The sequence below is a fragment of the Megachile rotundata genome, chromosome 5, assembly GCF_050947335.1.
Source record: "Megachile rotundata isolate GNS110a chromosome 5, iyMegRotu1, whole genome shotgun sequence".
NCBI classification, from domain to species: domain Eukaryota; kingdom Metazoa; phylum Arthropoda; class Insecta; order Hymenoptera; family Megachilidae; genus Megachile; species Megachile rotundata.
In genome coordinates, this window is record NC_134987.1 from 20256542 (window position 1) to 20273629 (window position 17088).

A 17088-nucleotide genomic window follows, 5' to 3' on the forward strand; every position below is an offset into this window, starting at 1 on the left:
AGTCATAAGGTCGTTTATGACTTTAATTAATCCGCAATGGGACACGATATACGTACGCCTATAGTATAGCGAGTGTTTTGCGAGAGAGATGCAAAGAAAACCGGATCTGTTTTCATATTCCCGAGCTCTCAACTTTTCAAACACCTAAATTTACAAATTCTCGTCTACTCACGTGTTAAGCTTTCAAGTTTCCAAGCTTCCAAGTGTCAAAATTTTCACGCTCGAACATTCAAAGTTCACAGCTTATCAAACTCCCACGCTTTTGAAAGCTCCAAGGTTCGAATTTTTGATCGATTCGAATCGAATCATATTCATTCGATAAGTTACTCGAACGAAACATATTCGAGTTTTTTATTCGAGAGACTGCAAAAGATTTTAGCGAGATGAATGATTGACGCTAAGAAATAGCCTTGGATTCGTACGCAGACATTTTTCTGCGCCTGAAGGGAGCAAATGTTTTGCGTCTTCCTTTGTGCGCGTAAATCTACATAAATGATCTGCAAGTTAATATCGCGCTCCGTGTCTTTTTCGCTGACAAGAAAATATACCGCGGACAGAATATATTTCTCCATTAAAGAACACGCTCTTCCCGTATCATGAACATGTATCTCTCAGCTCTCTGCCAGTCTATTTTCGAATATAATTCACATTCCGTTGCAGTTCCTTTATTCCTTACTTATCCGTAATCATTGAAGATGTCGTCGATTCAACCCGTTAATTAAGCCATTTCTCAAGTTTCTCTAATGTACACCTTTCTCGTCGAAGTATAATTTATATAGCCAGTAAATTACAGACGTTAATAATCACCTTCCTGCGCCGGAATAAGGGAACGACTGGCAGTTTCAATTCCAAATTTATGCCAGGTAATTCGTCCGCAATCGATTTCTATTACTCATGAATTTTCATAAGCAATTTGTCTGCGAACCTTAAATCAAGGCAACCAGAATACAGAATGATAGAAGTTCTCTTAACCAGCCACGTCTTCCGCGATATTGTTCGACATTGAACGTAAGAAGAATGTTTTCTAAGGGAGGAAGAAAGATGTTCGTTACGGAGAAAGCAGAGCAAAGAACGATTCTTGCAACCAGACGCGGTATACGAGTCGCGATTGTTCCGTTTTTGTCTCGCAAGGACAAGAGCCCGAGAAGAAGAAAAATATCGTCATTTACAGTTATAGAACTCGAGTAGACATTCAAAGGAACAGCCAGTCATACAACGGAGCGTCAAATGACTGAAGACAGAGCCAGAAACGCTATGCTTAAGACTCTTAAAGGATCTTTGATCTAATTAGACGAAATTGTGCCAACGAATGCACCATCTTACTATCTAGTGCGTGTCAACCATGCTGAAACTGAAACGAGAACGAGCTACTTCTGTCGATGTAAAACCTATTTAGCACTTTTCTTTTTTACCACTCGTTCAAATCGCTATCGATATAACAGCGCGGAACTAAGAACTTAAATCTTAAAAATAGCGTTCAAATTTAAATGAAATATTTGATGGAGAGAGGATACCTTTGAGAATTTTAAATAAATTTAACGAAAACGCTTGGATGGACAGAATTTTTTCTCTTGACGTAATTATTCTTTGTGCACGCACACATTCCGCGGCAGATGATAAAGGGATAGGAAAAAGTACGCTTTAATTGAAAGTTTATTAATCTGTGTAATTACGTTCAAACTTTTTTCGCGAATCCTCTGGGTTCTTTGAGCATATATCCTATAAAGTATGCATTGAAAGCTTAATAATTCCCAGAATCGTGAATATTTCACGATAATTTCGCTTCCATGGCTCGGTAGTCGTAATATACAATTTTGTTGCAATGACGAACATCAAATGATTTATTACGAAAAATAGGGACAACAAAAACACGAGTGCGATTGAAAAGGGAACATGAATGGATCAATGCTATTCGTTCCGTGTTTCATGGAAACCCATCGACAAATTCGAACGAAACGCAATCTTCGTTCCATTAAATAAATAGCATCTTTTTTGCTACGAGGGAAAGTTAATAAATCGTTGCTTCGCATGATCGAAGAACAGCGTATTAAAATAGCATGGTCGCGTGCATAGTGCGCTAGTCGAAAGGTGGCAATTAACGTTAATTAAGTAGTATGTAGCTACTGTGTTCCATACGTATCAGGGAAGAACACGGCTGGATGTTTTATCGCGAGAAAAATTTCTGTTAAACTTGTCCGATGACTAATTTTCTCCGATCCGTAAAAGTTTATTTCGCGATAAGTGAAAATACCAGTTGAAAATGCAACACTTTGTTCGCAACGCGATCGTTTATTCCGCATTCGAGATCATTTCTCGCCGAGGTCTGGTCGGTATTATATCATTGTTTCGAAGAAGAGCGAAGGAGCGAGCGTTAAATCGCGAACAAAATGATCCGAACAATGGCCGGGTTGGTTCGAGCTTCGGTCGTCTGTAATGAAAGTTAATTGGCCGCATGGCGAACTTAGATTCGCGTCCGGAAACGATGCGCTTCCGCCGCAGACTCGTCCACAGAGAGCGTTTTCCGGTTCCTCGAGCGAACGAACCTCGAGAAAAGAACAGCTTTGTCCACGAAAGCTTTCAGGGATTTCGAACGTGGAGTTTTCCTTAATGAAAGTCCAAGAGCGTCTTTTCCCCGGGGAAAGCGAATAAATCATCGTTTCGACGAGCAATTAAAAAGTCGAAAGAGTTTCTTATTACCCGAGTTGCGAGAAAGACGGCACGGCACGAGGACGAAAAGAGAAAATTGCTGACAATTGCAGACGTGTCTGAACGATAAGGCTCCGGCAATCTAAGCTCATAAGCCTCTTAAAAGCTTTGCCATTTAATTAAGAAGGGGATACAGAAAAGTAAAGAGGCTCTCCTCAGGTTACTTTAGAATACAGAGATCTTTGTGATTGCCTAATGATCTATAATGTCCTGCACGTATACCTGCGTACTAACGAATTTCCTCAATTAAATGCATGGGTCAAAACAAGATATATTCACAAACGATTAACAAAAAAATGAAGTCCAAGTAAAATTTAACTATAAATGTGTCGATCAACGATCTGATATTCTATCGGATATCGGGGAAACGTAATTCCATTTGCATGGATGCGAACAACTACGAAAGAACGTGTCTATTTATAAACAATCAATGTCAGGATTAAAAATGTACACTGACCATGGACAACTCGTCGAGCACGGTATCAATGATTCGTTCGATCCGTCATGATTCTGCATGTATATCGACAGGGTTGAGCAGCTAATTTCCCTACCGAAACTGACAGTGTTTGTCTACACGAGTTACGCTTTTCAATCAAATCGATCGTTTTACACTTGTAATAATTTGTTATTTATTTTAAGATCATTTCCTCGTTATTATTCATGGCGTCATGCCTCTAACAAGGTGATACTTGGCGAGATTTCAGTTTTTCATCGCGTATTTACGGCAAAATTAAGGAAGTTAACGCGAAAACAAAGAGCAACGACGTAAAGTAAAATCCGGGCAGATAAATTAGGGGTTCGTTGAAGTTTAATTGCTGGCGGTTCTCGTAACGGTGCAGCTTCTCGGTCGCGCTAATAAACAATTAAGGCAACTTCACCGAAGTTGCGTCACTTCGCTTGTTCACCTTGCCTTTGTACCGCACCCTTTAAATCATGAAACCACAATGAAATTGCAGGATGCCTTTGGAAGAAGGTAATCGCGTGTTCGATGACTGAGTTTTCCACCCAGGAAACGGAATCGCTCAATAATTATTTCTACGCCTGTTGCTTGGAAATCAAAATTTAATTAGAAAAAAATTCATTGGCGTATGAAGAAGTTTCAAAGTAGACAAAGGCGATCTCTTTATCCGTCGAATCGGTTATCGCATGCTGGTCGAAGAGCGTTTACTTGGCATTCTGGGTTTCGCTTCTGCGCGTAAAATCTTTTTATTGTCAATTGCGCCATTCACTGCACGATATCTTGTATTTTTGAAATTTTGAATCGTATTCGGGAGGATGCGAAGCGTCGTTAAATCGACAAGCCAGAAATTGGCTGGAATTTCTGTGCTCGCTGCTCGAAAGGGGAAGCCGATGACGCCGTTGGCAACATCGTGTAAGCGGTACGAAGCTTTCCTTAGACGGCGTACACTTGCATAAATATGGAAATTTCGAAAGCGCGCTTCACCTATCCGCTTCGTCTTTTCACGCGATATAAGCTCGTTCGCTCTCGTTCCACGTTCAACCGATGCGGGCTTCAGAAACAACCAGAAAATCTCGTCTGTACACGCCGCGTAAAGCGATACGAACTGAATATTAACGATTCGAAGGCTCCTTTAATCGACCCGTGAAATTCTCCTCGCTTTTTGAAGCTTGGTTTTCGCGTCGCGAAGATCGATTCACGAAATTGAAAATGATCGAACGCCTGACGAATAGGGATGAAAAGCGAACGAAGAAGTCTTTTCCCTTTGGCAGCTTCCCAAACGGGTCGAGCAACTTTTCGGATCCGAATTTAAACCGCACAGCATAAAGTTCTAACTCGTCCGTTGTTGTTCTCCCTCGTGAAAGATGAAACTGCGTATAATTTAAGGGAGAGTTGGCAAAGTCGTACCGAGTGTTTCGGAGAGATACTCGATGTTGTACCGAGTGTTTCGGACATATCTTCTATACCACGGTCCTACGAAGATTATTCAAAAACGTCGTCATTTCGACTCGATCGTTCGGCGAGTTATCAGCTCGGCTGTTACCGGCACTTGCGAGTCGAATACGGTACTTTCGAGGCAAAGTAGCGGAGTTTCCTTCGATCGAGGGATTTTTGAATTTTTCATGTTTAGGGCATCGAGACTTTTGTTTTTTGCGTTTCTCTTATGACGTCGTTATAGTCCAGCGATCAGGAATGCGGCGAAATGGAATTCTTGCCACCATTTCTATTCGCATTCTTTCCCTGGTCGTAGGAAGCTGAAGAATCACGAGCTGTTCTGGAAATGGGTTACGAGAACGCGTCGTTGCACAACGAACTTCCGTGCTTTTCGATCGGTGAATACTTTCGCGAAATGTTTTATACATGCTGACCTAGAAATCGTCGCGTTGCATTTCGAGCTACCGCACAGAAACATTTCACAGTAATTACAGATAGATATCGTGCTTTTTTAATCGGTCACGCGCTCGCTGCCGGAGCGTTCGTTATCTCGGAGAAAGTTACACGCTTAATCGCGAATCCCGTCAAACAGACTCGGTTTCCTTCGATCGAATGTCCCGAAGTTGAGACACGAAACAGCCCAGATAACCCCGCTGACGAGTTCTGTCACAGAACTCGAACGAAATGCATCTCCTTCCTTTCCGATGTATCGCTCTTCGTACGACCTACTTCCGCACCCCAAAAGTTTCATCTCGTATGCATTGCTTACGACCAGGTTACGCGTCTGTTACAGACACGGGCCAATCTCCCGAAGTAACGTCATACATTGTAACTCGAACGATCTAGTTCGACAACACGTTATTACAATAGTTTGATCAACACGCGTTCATAATGGTTCGCCTAACAACTAGTCTATACTTTTATTAGAGCGTTCCGCTCTTACTGTCATCGACTTCTATAATCTATATTCGTGATCTATAGATCGCTAACGCTAACGTTTCATTTAATTTCCAACTCTGCTCTCGACACCGACGACAGTTCGTCTTTTGTGATAGACATTATCTCTTGTCCTCCGTTTTTCTCCGCGAGAAGTACCGAATATGTCATACATTTTTAATCCCAAACAGGATCGTGAGTCCTCCGAATATTTCAAGTCTTGTGCTACAGCTGTGCTCGACACGCGATAAATCAACGTTAAGTTGAAAGTCCTCGAGTCTACGCGATCTCTTCGTCTCATTTTGTTACTGTCTCTCAGAACTGTTTGATCTCTCGCACATTTTCCGCATTAATTTTCAACCTTTGATTTCAATTAACGAGAGAGAGAGAAAAGAACAATCGCTCCGGAACGGAGCTCACCGGTTTGGGCACGTGGTGCTCCACTTTTCAGAAAGTTTTCGATTCGTCGCTATTAAGATCGTATTTTATCTTTCGCGCTCTTTAGAAATATTTGTTTTTGCCTTCGACACGATTTAATTATCTCACGGTTGGAAGCTAAGTTATTTAGCTTTCAGGGTGATTGATCCTCGCCTCGACCATCCTTCTATTCGCGATTCTACTGGGAAATGTCCACAACTGGGTCACTTACCAGCTGCAAACCACGCGCAGCAACTAACTTAGTATATTAAATTAGCGTGGGACTTCAATTAATTAGTCACCTTAAAGGATAATCCGTTTTCGCACGCGTCGAAGCAACTACCTTATACCGCGGTTTCTCTATGTTTAATTGCTCAGCAAATTACGACCACGCGCGCATCCATGTCCGAACGAATTTTATTCGTTTCATTATCCTTGATTATGATACATCGAAGAACATTTCCAACCATCGTTATCGAATAAATTGTAAAATTTCCTTAATTCCAACGCTCTATTAACCGCACGAAACGTAACTTTCAACTTTTAATGTTTCAAAGACAATTAATAATTGCAGTTCGACGTACATGTATAAAATCCTAATGTACTCTTATTCGTTTTTACACGTGATATGTATAGCTATACCTTTGAAATCGGGGTGTATTCAGGTGCTTGCAGAGTAAGGTTCGCAGGGTGTTTGCGGCGTTGGCGCAAACGTCAAAGAGAAATTGAAACGCCGAGCGCAAACCACATTAGTCCTGTATGATTCATCAGTAAAGCTGTAATACCGCCTCCACGTTGTTGAATAAACCTAATTCTAGCCATCAAACACCGAACACTGGTTTCGCTTCTACGACTAGCGTGTAGGTACAATCTTTGAAATAGAAATGAACACAGCGGTAATTGAGGGGATCGTTGTTGATTCTACTCGAACACATTATTCTGCTCGTTTGCATCGATTCCGAATGAGGTAAGTTTCCGAGGATTAGGCAAATTCTCCCAAAATTTTGATGGCGCATGGCAGTCTAAAGTGTTCGTCGATACGATACGAATAATTATCTACATAGAGACTACAGCGCGGTATCGTCGGCAAAGATTGTTTCAGCAAGAACGGCTACGAGGAACGTTGGGTGTAGAAGGTAGGCGAAACGACAAAATAGAAAGTTGGGAAGGGAAAGGGTCGTAAATTATTAGTCTGCGCAAGGAAGTTTCGCGGAACGTAAATTCGTCGTTTTGCCGGTTTCGCGGTGACTCGCCGGAGTAAAATGAAATAGCCCCTGGTCTGTAAACTCTGCCTTCGCGTTTTGCGACAAATGCGTGGAGTTAACGGGAATAAAAGCGGCGTCGTATCGTTAGGTCGTACGCAATGGGCAATAGCAGATGCTGTTGCGAGAGATAACGAATAGATATTGCAGTCGTGATACGTGATACGCCAACACGCACTAAACGTTACTGCAACTTTCGGATAAGCGCGTTTACCCCTGGCCAATATGAACGTCGAGTATGCTTTGAAAACCGAGAGCCGGTATTCCGTAACGGGCTTCGCGTTACTAACGCCGAAAGCCATGGTAAACTCGTACTCGTCAATTTGGAAACGAATGCCGGTAAAATTTCTTGGAGCTCGTGCGCGTTTTTAATAGCGAAACGCTCGCGTTTCGTCGGTAAATTGATTCGATTGCGCGAAACACTATAAATTTATACGCGAATTCGCCAAAGCATTTCATCCGCGATACGTTGCGCGTATAAATGAAAAATTTCGAATTCGATAGGATTTCCTAGGAAAACTAGCAAGCGAACGAACAAATAAATAATCAAATTTTCTGCGCGCGAAATCATCGAATCCGATACGAGTATCGCCAGTTAGCATTTCTGTTAGACCAAAACATGTCGACAATTACTGCAGCGGATCGAATATTGTGGAAAAATGTTCGACGAGCAGCACATTCGCGGTGTTGTCAGGGAAACGGCACATTCCTACCTATATCTTTGTTTTTTCGAAATAATACATACATATGTACCGAGCGCCGTTATCTAACCGCGACACTTGTAAAGTTTCCAGGAGGATCATTGTTTCCTCCGATACGTTTTTATCTGATCACGTCGAAACCACGCCCATGCATATGTACGTCGCTAACGTAACTTTCCACTTGCTGATTTTCCTTCTATGCCTTTTGAGTCGCGTTTTCAACGCGTTTCCCATCGTTGCACCCGACGAGGCTCGCGAAAATTCCGTGTCGCGCGAACCGCTGGTGCACGGACAAAGTGTTTCGTGCACGCCAACGTTCCCAGACTACTTCAAAAAAAGAACTGCATCTGGATTTTTTTAATTACGTTTACCCGGCTCCCGCTAAAACGTCGCGCTTGAAATTACACCACCGTTTTCGGACTACGAAACCTCTCCACCGATTCTCTATTCTTTTTTAGTTATCCACGCTCGAAACGGTGAGTAAAAAACTTTACGAAATTACTATGTATGCGAAACGTTATGCAAAACCGTTCTCGAAGATTCCTGCAAATGTTCAGCTACGTACCGTTCAACAAAGCGACCTTCTTTCTCATCCACTGATACGACGGAAATTTTTCCTTATGGAAGTAATACCGTTCTTACGTAATTTATGCGTAGTCAAATACGATATTTCGGTGCAATGGAGTTTCCTGGTATCGTCACGAACGGAACCGAATGAGCGTATAACGCGATGCTTTGCTTTTTTAAAATTTGTACGCGTTCACGCAGCAGTATGCAGTTTTCAATCGCTCGCGAGTCGAAAATGAAACGGAAGATTGCAAAGCGATGTAGAATTTTTTTTATGTATTTTGCCACGTATAATCTGCGAGCACCGAATTTTACAACCGTTTCGAAAAAGTGTAAGAGGTACGGCAAATAATTCACGAGCGAATAAACATTTTCAACTAATTGCGTTATTGAAATAATGAGTTTATTTACGTTCTTGAACCGCGTTTATTTGCCAATAAAATTTATACGCGCGCGTGTTGTTCGACGCGCACCGATAATTGAACGTTGGACATTATCCGATCGTTAATTGTGTCTTCAGTCTCGAATGACGTACGTTTCTGATAAAAGTTTATAATATAAACATAGAGGAGGATCGATCGGTTGTCGTATAATTAATATGCTCGATGGAAATTATAGGAAAGCATATTGGACATATGGAAATCAATGTCGAAGTGTTCCATTAATCAATGGATATCGGGACAACTACTGTCGCAAGCATTAACAGGACGATAAAGCCTTAATGTAATGAAAGTAGGCAGTCATCGGTCCGTATCGATAGTTGACCAAACGGAACACAGATTCTAATTAACGAGGGTCGAACGCGAACGTTTTACTCTCAATAAATGGTGACCGCGGACAGCTCGAATAAATAGTCCTATGCATGGAGAAGAATCAATGACAAAAAGTAATTGAAGGACCAGTGTACATGCGACAAGAGGATTTTATTTCTCTCGTTCAGAGATAAATTAAAACGCATCGTTAATTATTTACCGTGTTTACGAGATATCTTCAACGCCAATTTGGATAATGACAGATGAAAATCATTTCTAAATTCTGGAATGTTTAGTCTCGCTTCTTCTGATATTATTTTTATATATTATAAAGTTCTTGTCTTGTTACGTATAGCATCTCGGGTATCGAACTCGACGAACAAGAAGAATACGGTTGTTTATCATAATTCGTACAAGAGTTTGAAAATACGCTATGAGCAGTAGATCGACTTACCGTGTAGCATCAACGAGAAAAAGAGAATGCAAATCATGTTGGCCAGGGCAGGCGCGCGCCAGTAGGTTAGATCGCCGTTGTACCGTAAATCCATTCGCAGTGCCTTCACGGTCCATCGTTTCCGATACATTTCGCGATTTAAAGCGGAAGGGTGTATCTCTTCTGTAGACAATAACAGAGATATCCATTTACTGTTTCAAAGTATCGGCGAGGTGAATTTGTTTTGTCTGAACCTTTGTATCGTCGATGAAAAAGGTGATAAATACAATATTCAGAAATTAATGAAACAAACTTTGTAAAGGTGATTCTCGAGATAGTGTCGATTTGCAAAAAATGAACAAAGTTACTCGTGTAACAAAAAAAATGATACCTTTATAATTGACTCCTATTATGTATGTAATAAGCATCAGTAGACAATGATGCTGGATACGTGTTTCTTAACGGGACGTGTAATTAATTGATTTGACAAAATCCAACGTGTTAATTAATATTTACAATTATTAAACTTAAGTAGCAGATAATCGAAACTAATAATGAGCGTTGTGTACACCGGTTTATGTTTACGGATTACATGCAATATGTACAATAATAATATTTGTAATACCGTTTGTAAATAACTCGAGCAATCGAAACGCGAAACGACGACACAGCAATTTCACGATGTTTACAGTTTCGATTATCTATTCGTAGATTTATTACGGACCAGTTATTACGTGCTAATAATCACCCTGTTATACAATCGAGCCGACATCGTTCGCGCTTCTGCGAAGCTGGCGTGTGCACGCAAATTGAAATCAATCCCAAATATAACTCTATTGCCAGAGAGATAATCGTTCGAGAGGGTGGTAGCTTTAAACGCGAACGCGTGAAAATTGTTTAGCACGGTTTCCGTGCTTTAAAGCGTCGTTTGATGTTTCCTGCCATCAAAAATTTATACTTTCCGATAGGGAAATTTGTATATGCGTTACGGTTCCGAGCTCGCGCGAATTTTTCAGCGAAAAACTATACCGTTAATTTTCTTTTTGCCTAATTTTGTTAAACACTTAGATCGGCTTCATTTTATTTTATTACGGATGTAATTAGTCGAGCGTAAAATAAAATATCGCAAGTAAATGTTTATTTCCCATTTTAACAATTAATATATCGTTGTAAAATATTTGAAAACGAAATGAAACGCGTTTATTTGACGTTTTTTATTTCGTTTCGAGAATACGAAAACTAAATGGAACGCAAGCGAGCACGGTGGGGACGCTGAAAATTAATTTCCTCGAAAACAAAGGGTTTTGAACATAAAATTTCATTTCGCGATTTAAGTTTATTTTTGCGTGGATAGCGAGTTACAATGATGAACCGCGTTGTTTCGTATTTCGGTAGCTTCTCTTATGGAAAACGTACCGTTGTTGTGGATGCGGTTCGTGTCGGTCGTTGTTGACTCGCTGTCACCAATAAAGCGCCTCTATTGCGTCCACGTCGAAACCACGTGTCCCTTTTTTCTCTGATGCATTTTCCTGTCAATGTTCCTCGGATTGTCACGCAACTCGTACAATTCCACCAGGGGAAAAATTCATTCTCGCACGACTTCAACGTTCACCGTTTCCGACCGAGCACGCTCCATTTTGAGCTTTCAGTTATCATTATGTTCATTGAATTTTCCCTTCTGCGCAGTTTTAAGAACAAAACACTTCGTGAACAGGTTATTCGTACGATATTTTACACCGGGACGAGCCTTTGAACGAGTACAGTGGAACAGATCAATGGAAAGGCAGTCGAGAATAAAGGAGGTCAATGATTTTACGATTTCGATTCGAAATTTCTAGGAAAATATTCTTTCCTCCCTACAAAACTGTTTGGAAGAGCAGTCTACTAGAAAATTAATATTTATTTTATTTAATAATCTTGCACAGGATTCAGTGTTTGCTATGCGTGGAACGCGTTGTTTGTCGGCACGTTGACTGCCATACTAAATTCAGCCATATCCAGTACAGTATATAGATCGTTATTATAGATCCTCAATAGTGTGATTGCCGTAGTGGATATTGAGGCATGTGATGCAATTTAGGTCATTGATCGTCGATGATTAACAAGTTAACATGTTAACTGCCTGAATGTGTTATTACAAATTTTCTTTCTTTCACACTGTCGTATTTAAAACTGCGAAAATTAGCATACCATAGGAGACCGGTGTAGAGTAATCATAAAATTAGAATTGTAATGGCCGCTCGTTTAATGAAAGGTTATTCAGGTCGATCAATGAAAATTTTAAATCGGCGAAACAGGTATGGGGGTGATTTATTTTGATCGATGTGTCGATTGAAGAGAACGCGACATTAAACTTTTCACGCGGTCAATATTTTATTACGATCGAACTCGAATTACTTGAACGTTACCGACATATCGACAAACCACGTGCTCGGTACTTTAAATAAACTACTGACAAGTATTCTTAATGAACCAACTGGTGCACGATATGTCAAATTGCTTAACGGAGGATGATATCATTTTCTGGACGAACGCGTCGAATTTGACGCAAGCTTTTGATCGATAACGTACGTGTCAATGGACGTATGTAACCATCCCACGAATACATACGTTTCTACGTAACCGCAACACCAAACCATCCGTAAATCACTGAAACACGATCGTTTCCCACGATGCTTCATAAGACCATCGACAGAAGCGAAAGCAGCAACAAGAAAAGCGTTTCACTTTACTTTATTCTACTTCCAAACAATCCCATCGCATAACGCGATCTTTTCTTTCCGACCCTTCGAAATCACTCACTTGAAAGCTTACAACAACTTCCGAGGCAACCAACAACCCTTTCCTCGACCACCTTTTTCTCGATTCGTTCCACGAAAGAGAGAGCGAAACTCGGCTCGAAATCGAATTTCCACGTGACAGGCCGGCGCGGCGCACCCTGCCCACCAAAACACGGCACATCCGACTCGCGATCAACCTGCTCGTCCCTGCTTCCGTTTCCCTCGAGAGTGCCACTCATTCGTCATTCGACACGGACACACTTGGTCGCGTGGACGCGTGTGTCGCATGGTCTCGATCTACAGACTGAAATGGATGGAACTAACCACCGGGAGCAAAAGAGAGAGAGAAAGAGAATGTGCGAGAGAGAGAGAGCGCGCGAAAGAGCCTGAGATAGTAAAAGGAAGGAAGAGGAAGGGGTGAACAAAGGGGTTGGTAAGATGGATAGGCAGATAAGTAGATGGTCGAAGAGGGGTTGAAAAAAAGAGAAAGGAAGAAAGGTGTCCGAGAGAGAGCTGCGTAAAGAGACCGGTGAGCGAAATGCTGCCGTGCTGGAGACCACGATCCAACTGCGCCCGCGCTTAGCCAGATATCAACCCCCGACCACCCCGCCCACGACTCTTACCACCTCCGCTTCGTGCCGCTCCGACTCCGCTTCGACTCCGCCGCCGGTGCCAACAGTGTTGCTAACGGCATTCGATAGCTATTGCATTATTATTGCGATTATCGACACCCTCAGCCATTATGGAATATGTCGTATCCGGTGCCTGTTACGTCCGATACGTCGATTGCTTGTTACGCTGACGGTTATACGATTATACCGATTGATCTTTACGTCCAGAAAGAACTATATCATCCTTTAGGATGGACTCGAATTTGATACATACTAGGTTGTACTGACTCGGTACAGCAATTATAAGTCTTCTTTATTTTTAGTCTATTCTTATAAATAGCACTGTTACTTTTCACGAGAAAAGAGTTTGCTAGTTTTACCAGACTACTGCAAAGAAAACTCTTGCTTCCAAAATCTTGGGTGCATTTTCAATAATTTGTTACGATGACGTCATCTTTTCGCATTGATTTTCCTCCTAAAAATATCCTGCGGTTTTGACGTTAAGAATTCGGTCGAGATTTTTCTGGCTTTGCAACATTGCGCAGGTTTCTATCGGCTTCGCCAACATTCCGGACGTCTTATGACATTTCGCGGGATTCTTCTCGCTGTATCAATACTTTTACCGTTTTGCAACACTCCGCAAGATTCTTTGTCGATAATTCCGTAAACTTGGTAAAACTGTCTCGTTCGTGTAACTCTCTTTTTTTAATTTTCTCCACTTGCTGCAATTTTCTTATACCCGATAATTTTCTTGGAACCAAGTCGAGTTCTACGTAAACGTTAGTAGAACATTTCTTTTCGTTCAGAATGTCGATGAAATTTACAAATTTTCGTTCGTTGAAAAGATGGAATATCCTGGTTCTTATTTGTATAACAAACTAGTCGCGACATTTACATCGATACAGGGTTCTGTAGGAACCAAGATAGCGTTCTCCTTATTAATATTCTAAAGCGACGAAAAGTATGACTTTATTAGCATGGTTTCGCGGTATTCTGGTATTTATGACAGCATAGTTCCGCGGTAGTTGAACGTCATAATAATTCACCGTGCGTTCCATTGCACGTGTACGAAAAGTAGGCTATCTCTTTAATAATTCCTTAAAACGGTGCTCATTACTTTGCGATGACCTCGTTTAACCATAAAGGGATATTTCATAGTTCCCTTTCTCGTGCTCTTATTCGCATACATTTTCAGAAAATGTAACTCTGCGCCAGTATATACGCATATTCTGCTTCAAATGCCCTTTCTTGCGTAAGTTAACGGTTCTATTTTAGGTTATTAATCATTTGTTTTTGTCCGGTTTTCCGTTCCGATAAGGCTCGAGCCAACGAGCGCGATAATTACATATAATGAAATTACGTTTCTCCATTCTACGAGGTAAATTACGCGACGCAACGCCATTTACGAGTCTCGGGATATCATAAACATTTAAAGTTTGCAATTATAAACGGACGAAGAACTATTGAAAATTTTCTTAACGACAATAGAAAAAATGACGGTAACATTTCGAAAGAGAGATTTAGCGTAACAGTTGTGGACAACCAACGATTCTCTCGAGCGACGTGAAAATTAAAGAGAAATTAATGAAATCGGGAACAGTCGGAGAAGTTGGCAGAAAATTCTCTAGTCTCCAGAATCAGCTCAGTCACCGCTTATTCGAAACTTGCAAGCCCCCCAAAAAGACCAAGTTCTGGCTTTTATTCTCTAAATATTATACGCAATTCGTCCGCGAAACTTGGCCATTCAGTTCGTCGCGTTGAAGCGTACCGTAATGCGGCCGTTAAGCGAAGCGTTTATCGAATTAAGCTCGATCGTTTTTCAGCTACGGGGCTGTATAATGAGCTCGTTTATCACACACATTTAATGAAGCGGCTGGAATGCTCGATTAAAATGTTATCCGGTTATCTCGAGCGAAAAAGTTAATGCTGTTGCGAAACATTTTGAAACTGTAATTGCAATCGTGAATCTCTTCTTTCTCGCGTTCTTGTTAGGCTGTAATGAACTGTCCGTTGCTCGAGGACAAATTTCCGGAAAAAATCTGACGGAACGCTCCGTTGCAGCGTAAATAAACGAGTCGCGATAATTAATTACCGGATCACTGGTCGTAAACTTTGTAAATTCACAGTTTCGTACATTTACGGTTTTTAAAATCTTCTACAGTTTTATTTTACTGGGTTCCTCGTGGCTAGTTCCATATATGTATATCGTTGCGTTAGTGGAATTCGCGAAACTCGGAATATTTTTCATAAATGGTCAAATGCGAGGTTAACGAATCGACTTGCTACGGTCTCCAATATATCACTCGATATGCATGGAATAGTAATTCGTAAGTTGATTTACAGTTTGATCGATAGTGGGGAAACAGACTATACGGTAACGAGAATCGTGTAAGTACAAAGTTTGCTTTGCGTCACCCTAGAGATTTTCCCTAGAGAAACTTATCATTTTACTCCGAGAATTGGCAAACTCTTTCGCTGAAACTTTGCGTTCGACGATTTTTGTGATCATTTTGACCGATGTAAGCCACCGTTTTTCTGGACACCCGTGGAAAAGTATGATCGAAGGAAAATCGAAGCGGCGATCTTTTGATTTGTAGTCAATTACCTCGTCCACTTCGACGCCGCAAGCCGGTTGTCATCCGTACTTTCGCGACTACTCTTATCGAATACAAGGGTTCCAATCTCACGCTACAAAGGTCGGTAACCGATACTAGAAACAGCCGAAACTTTCTATTTGTCCGAGCACCGACTACACGAACTATGTTAAACTTATTACGATGCAACGTAAACGTTAAGTACTCGGACACGAAGCGACGTCCCAGTGTTGCGCAATATACTAAATTGTTTGTGAACTCGTGTAACGTAACATTTGCATAACAACGTTAAGCTTATTAAGGGACGCCATTATCATTGGTCCATCGAAATCGAACGCTTCAACGATCCTTCATTTCTGCTATCCTCGTTTTGCTGGTTCGCGTTAAGCGCGATCGCCGGAACAATGTTTCCGGTTTACACAAGAATTTTGCGTGATCGTAATTTATAGTGGACGACGATGGGTCGATACCCTGCGTCGGAACGAAACGGTTTAGCCAAATGAATGGGTTATCGTCTACGATAGCGAATTCGTTCCCTCGCCGATTTATGAACTTCTAGTAGTTCGCAGTTGCTAAGAATCGCGATTAATCGATTCGTTTAATCGAAAAAAATTGTTATTTTTCAAAACAGTTTGTATCGATGCAAAGTAGAAGTAATATTTATTCCGATCGCGTAACGAAGATCGAAACAATGGAAACAGTCGACGAATGCTAGTCTTCGATAAAACGGAATCGAGATTACTTATTTCCAAAGATGCCGCTATTTGTAGGAAACGGCAGAGGTAGCTACCGCTTTCAACAACAAACTTTTTACCGTGGAACACATAAAAGTGGTCGCTCGAACGAAGCGTACAATGCACCCGCCTCTCTAAATCGATCCAATAAATTCGTTCCAAATAAAAGCAAATATTTTCCTTTCTTTCCGCGCCGGCATAGTAGTTCGAAGAGATTCGATAGCTCATACAATTCTCAAAAATTCTTCGAGCTGAATTTATCGAGTCCCGTGAGCTTCAACATATATTTTACAACGAAATCCGTGGCAACAGCGATCCATGTTTCGCGAACGAGTACAAATACCAACAACACGCGATTTCTAGAGAAAAGGGAAACAGTAGGAATAGCGAAATTCGTCATTCTTCTCGAGCAATCGTACATAACTCGGAAAGCTCTTTACCGACTTTTTTCTCCGAAGAATTTCTCCGAAATACTTGCCGAGAAATATTAAAAGGTTACACGGAACAAAGTGGAAAACACGTATCCATTGACGGGAATAGCACGTTCGAAGAAGAACCCGAAGCATTAAGATTTTACTCGCGAAGAGAAGCATATGGATTGAAACATTTTGCAGGTCCGTTCTTTACAACGCGTCTCTCGACGAACACAGCGTTGGATAGTCGAGTCACGGACACGGGAATGGCGTATTCCTTTCTTAGAT

General features: G+C 41.3%; 1 protein-coding gene across 11 annotated transcripts in view; it reads right to left on the bottom strand.

The window, feature by feature from the left end:
* Positions 1-13024, bottom strand: part of LOC100876130 (zwei Ig domain protein zig-8) — a 44681-nt gene extending 31657 nt beyond the window's left edge. Inside the window, exons 1-4 of one of the 11 annotated variants that reach the window (XM_076531461.1) lie at positions 12471-13022; positions 12279-12317; positions 11085-11415; positions 9690-9851 (exon numbers count right to left, since the gene is read on the bottom strand). In XM_076531461.1, coding sequence (XP_076387576.1) covers positions 9690-9819 — 130 coding nt within the window. In that variant the 5' untranslated portion in view covers positions 9820-9851; positions 11085-11415; positions 12279-12317; positions 12471-13022. Of the gene's footprint in view, positions 1-9689; positions 9852-11084 lie in introns of all 11 variants that reach the window. The other 10 variants (XM_012285213.2, XM_076531462.1, XM_012285211.2 and 7 more) reach the window with 10 other exon arrangements.
* Between the last annotated feature and the right edge of the window lie 4064 nt (positions 13025-17088).